At 40.2% G+C, this 12360-nt stretch overlaps 1 protein-coding gene across 2 annotated transcripts in view; it reads right to left on the minus strand.

The window, feature by feature from the left end:
- The window catches only part of LOC118421314 (rab GTPase-activating protein 1-like), a 105938-nt gene extending 93663 nt beyond the window's left edge, over nt 1–12275 (minus strand). For both annotated transcript variants that reach the window (XM_035828559.1, XM_035828558.1), the window contains exons 1-10: nt 12106–12275; nt 8702–8844; nt 8184–8433; nt 7575–7785; nt 7004–7175; nt 3541–3711; nt 3185–3276; nt 2754–2820; nt 1269–1371; nt 402–568 (exon numbers count right to left, since the gene is read on the minus strand). In XM_035828559.1, the coding sequence (XP_035684452.1) occupies nt 402–568; nt 1269–1371; nt 2754–2820; nt 3185–3276; nt 3541–3711; nt 7004–7175; nt 7575–7785; nt 8184–8433; nt 8702–8827 (1359 nt within the window). In that variant the 5' untranslated portion in view covers nt 8828–8844; nt 12106–12275. The remainder of the gene's footprint in view (nt 1–401; nt 569–1268; nt 1372–2753; nt 2821–3184; nt 3277–3540; nt 3712–7003; nt 7176–7574; nt 7786–8183; nt 8434–8701; nt 8845–12105) is intronic.
- Nucleotides 12276–12360: the final 85 nt, after the last annotated feature.

Here is a 12360-nt window from a genome sequence, read left to right on the forward strand (position 1 = left end):
CTCTTAATTTTTTCCAGTCCCACTCATCGACCCAAGATGTTCATTTACGTTGCTCAATCTGTCATTTTATATAATATCTTAGCCTACAAAAACACATTTCATCAATTTCAAGTCATGAAGTTCATCTTTATGGGAGGGAAAATATTTCTTGCCCCAAGAGTCAAAGGACAGAATGAGTGGTCCTGGAGACAGCCCTGCATTGTGGTACTCTGGTCTCACCTTACAAGTAAATTCATTTGAAGACCATAAAAGAAAATACAGTTCACTTCAAAGGATGTAAAATATGTTTACTAAAAGCTATACAGGTTTGTCTGACACAAGCTGGTCCATCACTTATTTTTGTTCAAGACCATTAAAACAAATGGTTCAAAAGTATAATCATTATGGTCCTTTGGTCTCACCTGCTTGAGCCTCAGGTTGTACTGTTCGTGAAAAGTCTTCTTACTGAAGTACCAGAAGCGCTCGCTGGCGGGGTAGATCTGAGCCTTGGTCTCCACGACAAACCGTACCGGCTCCTGGATCCCCGTGATCACAAGGTCAATGGCGATGGTCATGAACACCCGCGTGTCTGCAGGAAACAGAGCAGTATTGTGGGTAAGATTCTGATATAGAGGTAACAAGAAAGCTTTTGAAAAAAGCTGGCTGGTGCATATTTTGAAAAAAAAGCCTGGATATTAAACAAAATCACAATCATGAAAAGAGAGCGGTTAAACATCAAAGTCTTGAACTTGTCTATTTTCTATCAAAAGACATTACTTGGGATTTGTTGAACAAAGGAAAAACACTTGTAGTGCAAAGTAGAACCAATCATTATTGCCCCCAGAAAGGTGACAGCCACCAAAATGTCGGCTGTTGTAATTCTTGAGTTTTGGACAGAGAACTTTGTCATTCAGTCATTTACCAGCCTGATGACATTATTCACAGATACTGTAATCTTGTATGCCAGACAAGAGAGTAATATGGCCTAGTGTTTATCATTTTGGATCATGTATGGGGGTTCAAATTCAGTTTTATCTGTTGGTATACTACCCTTATTGGGATTGCAATCCATAGGAGGAAACAGAAAGCAAAGTGACTTTCATTCTTTAATAAAAGGCACACCTCAGGCATGTTAAGAACTCACAGAAGTTGTTGATAAGTATAGGCCTGGGGTACAAACCAATGGGAGATGTCACGGTTTCTTACACATCTTTTTCTAGCAAACTGTAAGTACAGAACTGAGTGTATAATAATGCTACCATAAGACATGTACAGGTATGTAGCCTTACTTTTTGGAGTCTCAGTGTTGAGCACCACAAACTGTGGGTCGGAGGGATTCCAGTTGCCAGAGATGAGGTAAGACTTGCCATCTGCACTGTTCCCCATCGAGTCCTGGGAAATGATACATGTTAGTCATCATACATGTACTTTTGCTGTATGGAGTAGTCTCCATGCAGACATTGTGGTGGAAAATTATTAAGGTTTATTTCAGAGTGCAATGCAATATTTACCTAACTCTACAATTACAACATCAGTTAAAAGACTGAACTGTTGGCTTGATTTCTTCCTGGGTCTCTGTGCTGTTGATATTTTGCCTACCTGTACAATTCTTTCCATTGGAACACAACTTTGCCTAACACTACTGACTGAAATGAATGACATGACAAAGCATTCGAAATAAAATATTTTTGTCTTGATTTCTTTTTCCAGAATGTTTTTCCCATTAGTTCTTAAGTATTATTATTGTGTTGTTAACAAATGAAGCAGCAGATATGGCTGTACATGTACCTCCTTACTTCTAGAAATTCTATGACATTCCAGATATAGCTGTGGTAGGCCTTCAGAAGTATATTGTAGGTAGTAAGTACACCATAGCCTCTTAACTACACTCTTCAAAAAAATTATGCAACAGCCACCAGGTTTGCTGTTTCATATTTTGTCACCTATTAGTATTACCCAACTACCACCAACTTTGGTAACAGTAGCATTCCCTAGAACACTTGAACCCTACCACACTTTTCACCATGTGCTGCTTTGTCTCAATCTCTCTACAACCTGGAACCTTACTCCACCTCTCATCAAGCATTACACATGTACAGTAGACCTGACTCTGTCTCCCTAAAAACCACAAACCGTATAGCACCTCTCACCCAGCACCTTAACAGACCTGACCACTTCTCTCTTAACTTGTGGCACCTCTCACCTACCACCATGACAAACCTGACAATGTGTCCCTACATGAACCCTACAGTGTACATGAAACTTCCTGCACCTCTCACTCAGCACCATAACAGACCTGACTGTGTGTCCCTACATGAACCCTACAGCACCTCTCACCCAGCACCATGACAGACCTGACTGTGTGTCCCTACATGAACCCTACAGCACCTCTCACCCAGCACCATAACAGACCTGACTGTGTGTCCCTACATGAACCCTACAGCACCTCTCACCCAGCACCATAACAGACCTGACCGTGTGTCCCTACATGAACCCTACAGCACCTCTCACCCAGCACCATAACAGACCTGACCGTGTGTCCCTACATGAACCCTACAGCACCTCTCACCCAGCACCATAACAGACCTGACCGTGTGTCCCTACATGAACCCTACAGCACCTCTCACCCAGCACCATAACAGACCTGACCGTGTGTCCCTACATGAACCCTACAGCACCTCTCACACAGCACCATGACAGACCTGACTGTATGTCCCTACCCCCCATCCAATCTTATCAGTGACAGGTACAGCTGAAGAGTGGACCGGGCTCACCATGTCCAACAGGTGCATGTCGCTGTGCTTCACGTTCCTGCCTGGACACAGCAGCAGTCCAAAACACCTGCAGGGGTATATAGGTAAAAAAACAAATATCATAATATACAATGTACTGTATTAACAAAATATGGCAAATTCTTATTCTCGGCTTGTACTTGCTGCCAAAGAATGGTTCTGAAGGTAGTAAAAAATGTGGGTATGGTCTCTAACTAGCTGTTTGCCAATCGTAGAATCAGATTACCAAAATAAAACATTGAGGGGGTTCCCTGATTGTCTGACAGCTGGTTAGAGGCCATATACAAAAATGTGGAAATCTCAGCCCAGTTTTCAGAGCCTCTCCAAGGTATACAAGTGTTGTATAGGCTGTGGTAGAGGCTCTGCGGAGGAGAATGTCTTAAACTTGACAATGATATCAACATTTTTCTCACCGCTCAATGGTGAGATCCTCGTTTGTCATCTGCTGGACATTGATGTTGATCTTCTTCTGAAGATCTTTCCTCAGCTTGAAGAATTGCTTGTCCTGAATACATACAAAGAGGATTATTAAGTACATGCACAACATACAGTTCTAGGTAACTTGCCTTTCCCACAAATACTTTGCAATAACACTTGTTGTCCTTTATAATGACTATGTGCTGGTTACTGGTTTAGGCAGCAGATAAAAAGGTAAAGGTAATAACCTTTTTCAGACCATTTCCGGTTGATATCTTGCAAAGTTGATAGTCACCTGTTAAGTCAATCCTTCCACAAATGTGGTAAAACTGAATTTAAAAAAAAAACTTACCCGAGGCACAGTACTGTAGGTCGCTCTCCCATCATCCTCTTTGATCTCCAGGGTAACATCAAAACGAAACAGATCCTCATCGTCCCCGCCTGGTTCATACATGCTCAAGCTGCGGGGAGACTTGGGGACGGCCTTGAAGGCTCGGGCAAAGCTGAACATGATCTTGGGAACCTGGAAGCCAATTAATAGATATCAATGTCTTCATGCAATCAATCAATCAATTAACATATCCATCAATCAATCAATCTCTTGCAGGAATCAATGGTTGATGCATGGCATCTGTAGACATGTCTCTTAAGGGTGTTCTATTCTCGGCACAGGACCTCCAGTTGGCTCTGGTAACCCCTAGCACACTGAATAATTTCCTTTTGTCATCATAACAACATTGTTAATGTGTTGTGTAGGTCCATCAGATTTACCAAACCCCAAACCAACCATGATCTTACCTATACTTGCAAATGTCATTGGCTCGGACCACACAAAAAATTACCTTTGTTTCATCCAACTCCACTGTTCTAAGTGCCAAAGGTCAGTCCATGAGGCATCACAACTTATCATTACCTCCTTATACATGTTCCTACAAAACAGGCTGCCTTAATTAAGTTCCTAAGTAACTGTACATTTAACCTAAAGGCAGCTCTTGGCAGTTAGATAATCAAAACGTCCTTTGTAACTGAAAAGCAAGTGTTCTTGACATCAAACCATTTCAAACCTTTGGTGAAAGGTCATGTCTATCCACTACAGGTGCAGTTAAGGGTAGCAAACCTGTCTGTGACAAGACATGTGAGTTGGTGCCAAATCATGTCATTCTGATGTCAATGTGCCAATATGTGAAACATGAGAATCCTGAGAAAAACAGAGATTAATCCTCAAATATCAAAACAATACCAAACTGTCTTTACTTCAAATCTTGAAATCTCCTTCCAAAGAAAATATGATTAACTAGAGTTCCACGAACACATACCTTTGCCAAATAAACCAGGTTTGTTATGTAGAATGTGTTACTCATTACATTTTATTTTATATGCCTGGAGTTGGTTCCCATTGCTCATACAAATTAGATCCCTATTTACATAATAATGTTAAATTTTATCAAGCATCACTTAAGTTATCAGCATACCCAAAATCATGATGATACTTTCATCCTTATTGAAACCGGCTCCTGCAGTTCAAGGAAAGACGTTAGCGGACCCAAACATACACCTCTTACTCTCTGCCATCTTTTTCAGTTACATATGTGACAAATTTGAAAGTCCTATCACTGAATGCAGTGGATTTATCAACTTCCGTCATTAATTATGCAAATTAGCTGTTAATTTACATAACATAACTAGTATCTCATTGTGTAAGTTTTTACTTAGGCTATCTACATACCAAAAATCATGACGATCCGTCAACACGTTCATATTTTCCCATTAATTATGCAAATGAGATCATCATCTGCATAATTAATAATGTATTGATATTTCTTTCTTTCTCAGCTACAAATGTGACAAGTTTAAAAGTCCTATAAAGGAATGCAGTGGATTTACAAACTTTCCTCATTAATTATGCAAATTAGCTGTCGATTTGCACAATTAGAATTCCATCATGTAAGTCTTCCCTTCGGCTATCTACATACCAAAAATCATGACGATCCGTCAACACGTTCATATTTTCTCATTAATTATGCAAATGAGGCCTCATTTGCATAATTAATATGCATTGATATTTCTCTCTTTCTCATCTATATATGTGACAAGTTTGAAAGTCCTATCGTGAAATGCAGTGGATTTATAAACTTTCCTCATTAATTATGCAAATTAGTTGCTGATTTGCATAATCAGTATTCCATTATGTACATTGTTACCTGGGCTATCTACATACCAAAAATCATGACGATCCATCAACACGTTCTCCAGTTATTCTCGTCCAAAGTTTGAAAGGAAATCGGTGACTGCAGTTCCAAACAAGCCGCTAGGGGGTCCAAACTTACGGCACTTACTCTCTGCCCCAAGGGCTATCTACCACTAAAAAATCATAACCACAGCATGTCCAGAACACGAGATATCAAAAATTGAGGTTCTGCTGCAGTACCTTAGCAAGCCGCTAGGGGGCCCATTATCAAACTTGACCTTTGTTTTCCCGACCCCTACCCACCTACCAAATATAATCGGGATACATCAAAGGCTTCTCGAGTTATGCTGTTAACAGACACACACACACACAGACACACAGACACACAGACTCACAAGCCTAAAACATAACCTTAGCCATTCTGGCAAAGGTAACTAATCAGACAGTTATATATGATATCTACACTGTATTAGTCTCCAAAGATACTGTAGGTTGCTGCAGCAATATAGATAACTTCCAACACACAAAAACCTTAGATATTCACACACAACTAAAAACCATATACAAATGTAGTTTATACTTAAACAGTAGATCTGACACAGACATTTGGATACAGAACATGTAATATGGAACGTGTTACCTGTAGTCCAATCTGAATTTCATATGTGATCCATTTTCTACTCAACAGGGCTTTTCTGGCACCTAATTACTGAGCTGGAGTGATACTCGACACATACGTGTGACTAATTACTGACTTGGAGTGATACTCGACACATTCGTGTGACTATCACTTAGACAGGCTTAAGGCAAACTAATGCTATTACTTGGTTTGTGATAAATTCCAGCCAGAAGTATGACAACGCTTTGTCATTTTTAAGTTGATTTGCTTGCAAGGAATGAATATGAAGCAACATTTAAATGTAAAGCGTAATTTCCAACACAAAAATTTGACTCACATGTCATGAACTTTTTGAGTCCAATTTTTGAAAATCACGGTACTGTTCAACTTTGTTTCAGAATGATTTCCACCATCACTGATGAACTCTCAAGACATGGTATGAACAATTTTAGACTGTCAATTCACATTCTACACCTGCTTGCTTTCTCAATATACTTAGTTGTCACTTAAAAACATAGCTTGAAATAACTTTTTAACCAATTTACACCTAAAGGGCACAACCAATATGTTTTTTTAAAAATGCTATACAAAAATTGTACCTTTCAATCATCATGAAACTACCCTATAAGTGGCAGCTAAGTTGCTCCAGTCTGAGTCATCTTGTGGTACTTGATAGTCTGTCCTGTTACTTCCCACTATAAATGACAGATGGGCCATCTCAAACACATAACTACAAAGGAGACACATCTAAAGTGGGCTGGACATATACGAGTTATCCCAATAATGTCACGGTGACGCAGTGGTAGGCAAAAAGCAGTAATTTGCAAAACAAGTGATTTGATCTGCTTATATAAACATCAATTTTTAGATCCAATCTACTGACATCCTGGTAGGCACCAGCCTTCAAAATACCCGCAGATACAAACAACAACAGCAAGTCATCATACCTGAAAAAGCTTTACCATGGCAAACTCCACAAAACAGTGAAAAATTGTTACTAAAACTTACAGCTTCCAGCAGCTGGCACCTGTACACGTGGCACTGGAACAGGTCCGAGTTGCCATGGCTACTGGTGAAGGCAAAGCAGTCCTTCTCCCTCGTCTCCTGCTTCCCACGGCAGCAGAACAGGATGCGGTGGACGCGGTAGTGCGCAATCTCCGCACCGTCCGGCTCCAGCACTCTGGAAGCACAATGTTTGGGTTTGGGTTAGTCAGAGAACTACAGCAGCTGCACTTTAGATCAATTCTGCTAGGTGACCACAAAGGCCCATTGTGGAAACTTTATAGCAAAAGTGCCAGATTGTACATTTTGTATCTTGATGTTGACTCTAGGGCAACAACCGGTTATTGACACACAGTAATAGCACATGTTCTATTAATTCTATATAAACGTACTGTACATGTGGACAATCTGCTTCCCACTTCAAATATGACCTTCCTGACAGACAAGCATGGTCTACAAAATGTCTGCCAGGCCTAAAACTTCCAGAAGTGCTATTATCATGATCAACACGATAAGTCACAAGAGTGCTATGACAGGATGACTGGGAATCAAACCCAGGACCTTCATGTCCACCCACCTGACAGTTCCCTCCGAGGTGGTGGGCACAGACAGCACCACGTCTATGGACATCTGGGATGACTCCCGCAGGATGGACATGCAGCGCTGAGCCTCCATCTCGCTGCGGGGGGCGTTCACGGCGGAACAGCCCAGGTACGTCACGCCGTTAAAGATCACGCACTCCTCGTCTGCCCCAGGGGTGGGGGGCTCTGATGTGGAGCGTGCACGAGCTGTGGCAGGGACGGTACAAGAAGGAACAATCAGCTGTTGGGCAGGCTTATTACAGTCAAACCTGGCTGGTCAAACACCTGGCACAACCAGCCACCTCCAGCCATATGCCACATGAAAACAGTCCCATCCAATTTTATATATCTCTGGTTTGCAACCGTCTTATTAAGAATTCACCATAGGTCTCCCATATCTTTACATATTTTAAGTAGCTATGGTATGCAATGTGAATATTCAGAATGCAAATCAAAATGTTACCATGAGTCTTACAATGCTCGTTGTTGCCTAGTACAAACATTTAAATGTTAATGCTCACACTCTTATGATTCATGTTGACAGATGATATGATCATATGACCAATCAAGGGCACAATCACAATCAAAGAATCATAATCATTTACCTTCTTTTCCTGCCTTCTCACCCCCTTCCAGCTCAACCCCACTCTCACTCTTGGTGGCTGAGTCCGTCTCAGCTCGAGGACGATTGCTGAGAGTCTCCGTCGTGTCGGAAGCCTCGCTGTTCCCAGACGCCATCCTGGCTCGCTGTCGGTTCTCGATGTTGCTCGGCACGGAGCCATCGTCTTCTGATTGGTCGCTCAGCACCTCTTCCAGGTGCTGCTGCAGCTCTTCCTCATTTCCATTCCCACAAATCTGAGTTGGAAACAGAGAAAATGACCTTTCTTGCTTTCTTACTCTTTCTTACTCATCTTTCCTTCACTGAACTTTCAATGATTTCATAACAAAAAAAAATCAAATACATGTACGCTTAAATTCAATTGCAATACAAAGCAAGGCATAGTGGAACAAATGGAAGAAAGACTGATAGCAACTGCAAGAGGTTTGTTCCTATGGCTGCAGGTAATGATAATGATAATCAAAAACATAAATTTGTCCTGCAAATTTGGTAAGTTAAATTTACCTTCAACCCAAGCTCCTCACTTGACTTCCCAGCAGCCTCCATGTTTTGTTCAGTATGTTCTGGGGTAGGGACTAGAACGTACTCCTCTGCAGACAGGGAGTCATTAGAACTCTTGTTGTCCTCCATAGTTCATCCTTGAGACACTAAAGAAGATAAGATTAGAAACAACTTAACATCAAAATCAACTCAGAATCAGCAATTAGACAAAGTAACTAGGACTGGGAGCAGTCTGTGTTCTGCATCACACATTGTCTGAAATCTTATATTGGATCAGTCATATTGGAGATAGGCCCATGGTATGGATAAACTAAACTTTAACTAACAACACTTAATAAGCTGGGACTTACCCCAAATTTACCCCAGAGGCCATGGTGTTCCTTCTCTTTTTTTTAGTTCTAAAGTCTTATTTTTAGTCCTTAATTCTGCTAACTGCTCTTCTCCTGCAAATCCCTTGCCCTTACTCAAATTAACATTTTACGTAAAGGGCCAAGGACTCAGACAGCATAGACACAGACACATTTATCACTCTGGCACACGCTACATTAACATCAGCAAGTACATTATCACTGCCTCGAGATGAAGTAAACTGGGAATGCAACTACCAACATATATGCAGTACGTATTGTTCAAAACTGCATTAGATTGCGAATCTTAAAACTAAAACTTACCACTTACTATCATATCCTTTAGCTACATGTAGTTCAATCCCCTTGTCCCGACATTTACAAAGTAACTAACCCCTAACCTACATACCCAGTCTTCCATCCCACCATCTAATGCAACATTCATGACCCAACCCTGAAGCTAACAACAATGTCTCCACCTCTGCTGTTCTCCGACTCCTGACAGGAATACTGGATGACATTTAGAGACACGCCCACCTCTCAAACTTATACAGATTGTCACAAACACGATAACGGTCAAGTTAAATCACTTCTGCAATTTGTACTGGTCTGCAGACTAACAAGAACGTCAGCCACTATTTGGGGAGTTAATTCTACATGCAGAATAATCAATACTTCAATGGGCTGATATAAGAGGCTTGACATGACCGTACAATATTTGCTCTTATGAACACAGACGAACATAGTACATAGATTGTACATGCTCAAATGGGCACAACATCCATTTATCTGCTGAATTACATTATGTTGGACTATATTAACTTTTAACGCTCATATCTCGCCAACAAAGCACCAGATCTCAACACAGTTTATAAGTTACTTAGTCAATCAAGCAAATTTAAAACGTTGTCCTCTTTTCTCACAAGTTTCCTTTCCCATGCTTATTCTACTGAAGGCTTTGTAAAATTTTAATTTGTTTTCAATAATTAAAAGTGTAGATTGCTAGCCCAGCTGTATTAATTGAGGTAACAATTATTGGTATACAAACAACAGACATGGACAAAAGAGCTTATAACCCTGGTAGCAAAATCTACATCAATCCAGAAATACAGAAGAAGCTCATATATATATAAGTAAATACCAAATTGCAGTCATTTTCAAAATTCCATTCTTCTCAAACTAATAACCACATTCAAAATATATACAACATATATACAACCCGGGATTCTATCTGTACAGTTTGTACCAACTGCAACTGGTATGAATATGATACTGTCACTGGTGTTTTACCAACTGTAGTTTTATAACTTAGGTCAGGCATCAAGTCATTACTCCAATGTTCAAGGAGAACCACACCTCAAGTCAATGATATTAGGTAAGAAAACAACAACCACACTTTGATTTGAAGACTGACAATATGCAATAGCCCAAACCTTCATGCAGCAATTCCAAACTTAAAAAACAGCCTATATACTATTACTGCAAGTCAGCTGAACCAACAGAAATAAATAAATAAATCTAGAGTAAATAAAATATAGACTATATACATCAGATTTGCTGCATTCATCAATTGCAAGCAGTCACTATTAAATGAGACACTAATGTGATACATGAATGCGTCAAAGATCATTTTTCCTAGCCAGTATGCATTGTAGATTTTGAAAATAGAAAATTCTTTAAAGCTCATGATCAACATTTACTGCATCACTGACACTAAACACACAGGAGAGAGGGACCTGATGTGTGCCAAGGACTCTGATTAACATCATATGCAAGCTGAAACAACGTACCTGATACTGACCTGATCTACCAGTCTCTTGCTTTATAATTAATGCAACCCTTTTATTCTGTTAGACATGGTGCTTGCTGGTTATGTAACATAGGGATATATCAACAACAGAATCTCTCATATAAGGTCTCATTCCGGACTTTTGCTCTCTCATTGAAAACAACGTATTATTATGCAACTTTAATGGGCGAAAATCCAATAAAGAAACCGTTCTGCTGGAGATGTTTTAATTTCTATTATACGAGCACTTATCCAGTAATCAATCAAAAAAATACCCTCAAAATCTGACCGATGGATCGATTTTTATAATATCTATAACTGCACAGAAAAACTATCCAGAAAGTGGGGCTTTCCTTCAGTGACCCGCTTACCGCATTACTCAGGACAAACAAACGTACACGTCCGAGAATCGCCCGAATGCCGAAACTTTTCCAACCGATCCTGTCAGAAATACACAACCTTTCATCTCAAATCCTTCGATATGACATGGGGGCGATAAAAGGCAATTTATCACCTACATAAACACACGATGCTGGGCCCCATTTATATTTTGGAAGGATCTACGTTTGAGTGTCCACCGGCGGAGTAATACCGGAACGAGACCATAATCGGGATCTTTGATCAAGAGTACTGGTATGATATGTATGTGTTGTTTTATGTTAATATGAATTTCATTGCTTGTTTTCATTGCATACCCAGTAAACCACCTCATGGCAAAATGCATGGATTTGTACTAAAAAGTATAAGCTGCATACCCTGACAAATTTGAACTTGCATATGAGCAAATGTAGCACTATTACTTATATAAACCCATTAGAAATAGAACTGAATTTGCACACATAAATTTTGTAGTTCAGGAATACGTGGTTCTAGACACGTCAACAGTTCCCGTTATTAGATGACCACTTCCCTACAGTACAGATGATGGACGCGGCAGAGAAAGAGGAACAAGACTACTGTAAGTTCCCCACCCCCTTTTCTTGTCACCTACCTTCATCAAGTTCATGATCCACCTTGACCTTGTGATTTCAGCATCGGATCGACAAGCAAATCTCATCAATGACAACATCAACTCTTCGTTTTGATACCTCATGCATTTCAGATCCGTGACGATAACTTTTCTTTGCTAAGAAGTTCAACGTCAACAATTTCCCAGGGTTTCCCAATTCGATGATGTCAGTGATAAGGATAGAGAAATCACCAGCTGCCTTGGCATATTTAGAAGACCCTTGAGACATCTACAATGGTGTAATTTTCCACAAAGAACCCACCTTTGTTGGACTACAGCTTGCGATTGTTGTTTACTCCCCGGCGGCTTGCTGTCCGGAGATTTTGGGTCAAATCTCGTATAAATCGGTAAAAACAGCTGAAAACAGGCTACAGCTTCGCGCATGCGCAATGGTGCATGATGGGAGATTACCTCAGAGGTCAATGAACTAGTTTACTTTTTTAAAGGGGTGTAAAATATCATACACTTTTCAAATTTGTTAACTAAGAAAATACAATTGACAGATATTGTCATTACA

This window comes from Branchiostoma floridae, chromosome 8 (genome assembly GCF_000003815.2).
Source record: "Branchiostoma floridae strain S238N-H82 chromosome 8, Bfl_VNyyK, whole genome shotgun sequence".
NCBI lineage: Eukaryota > Metazoa > Chordata > Leptocardii > Amphioxiformes > Branchiostomatidae > Branchiostoma > Branchiostoma floridae.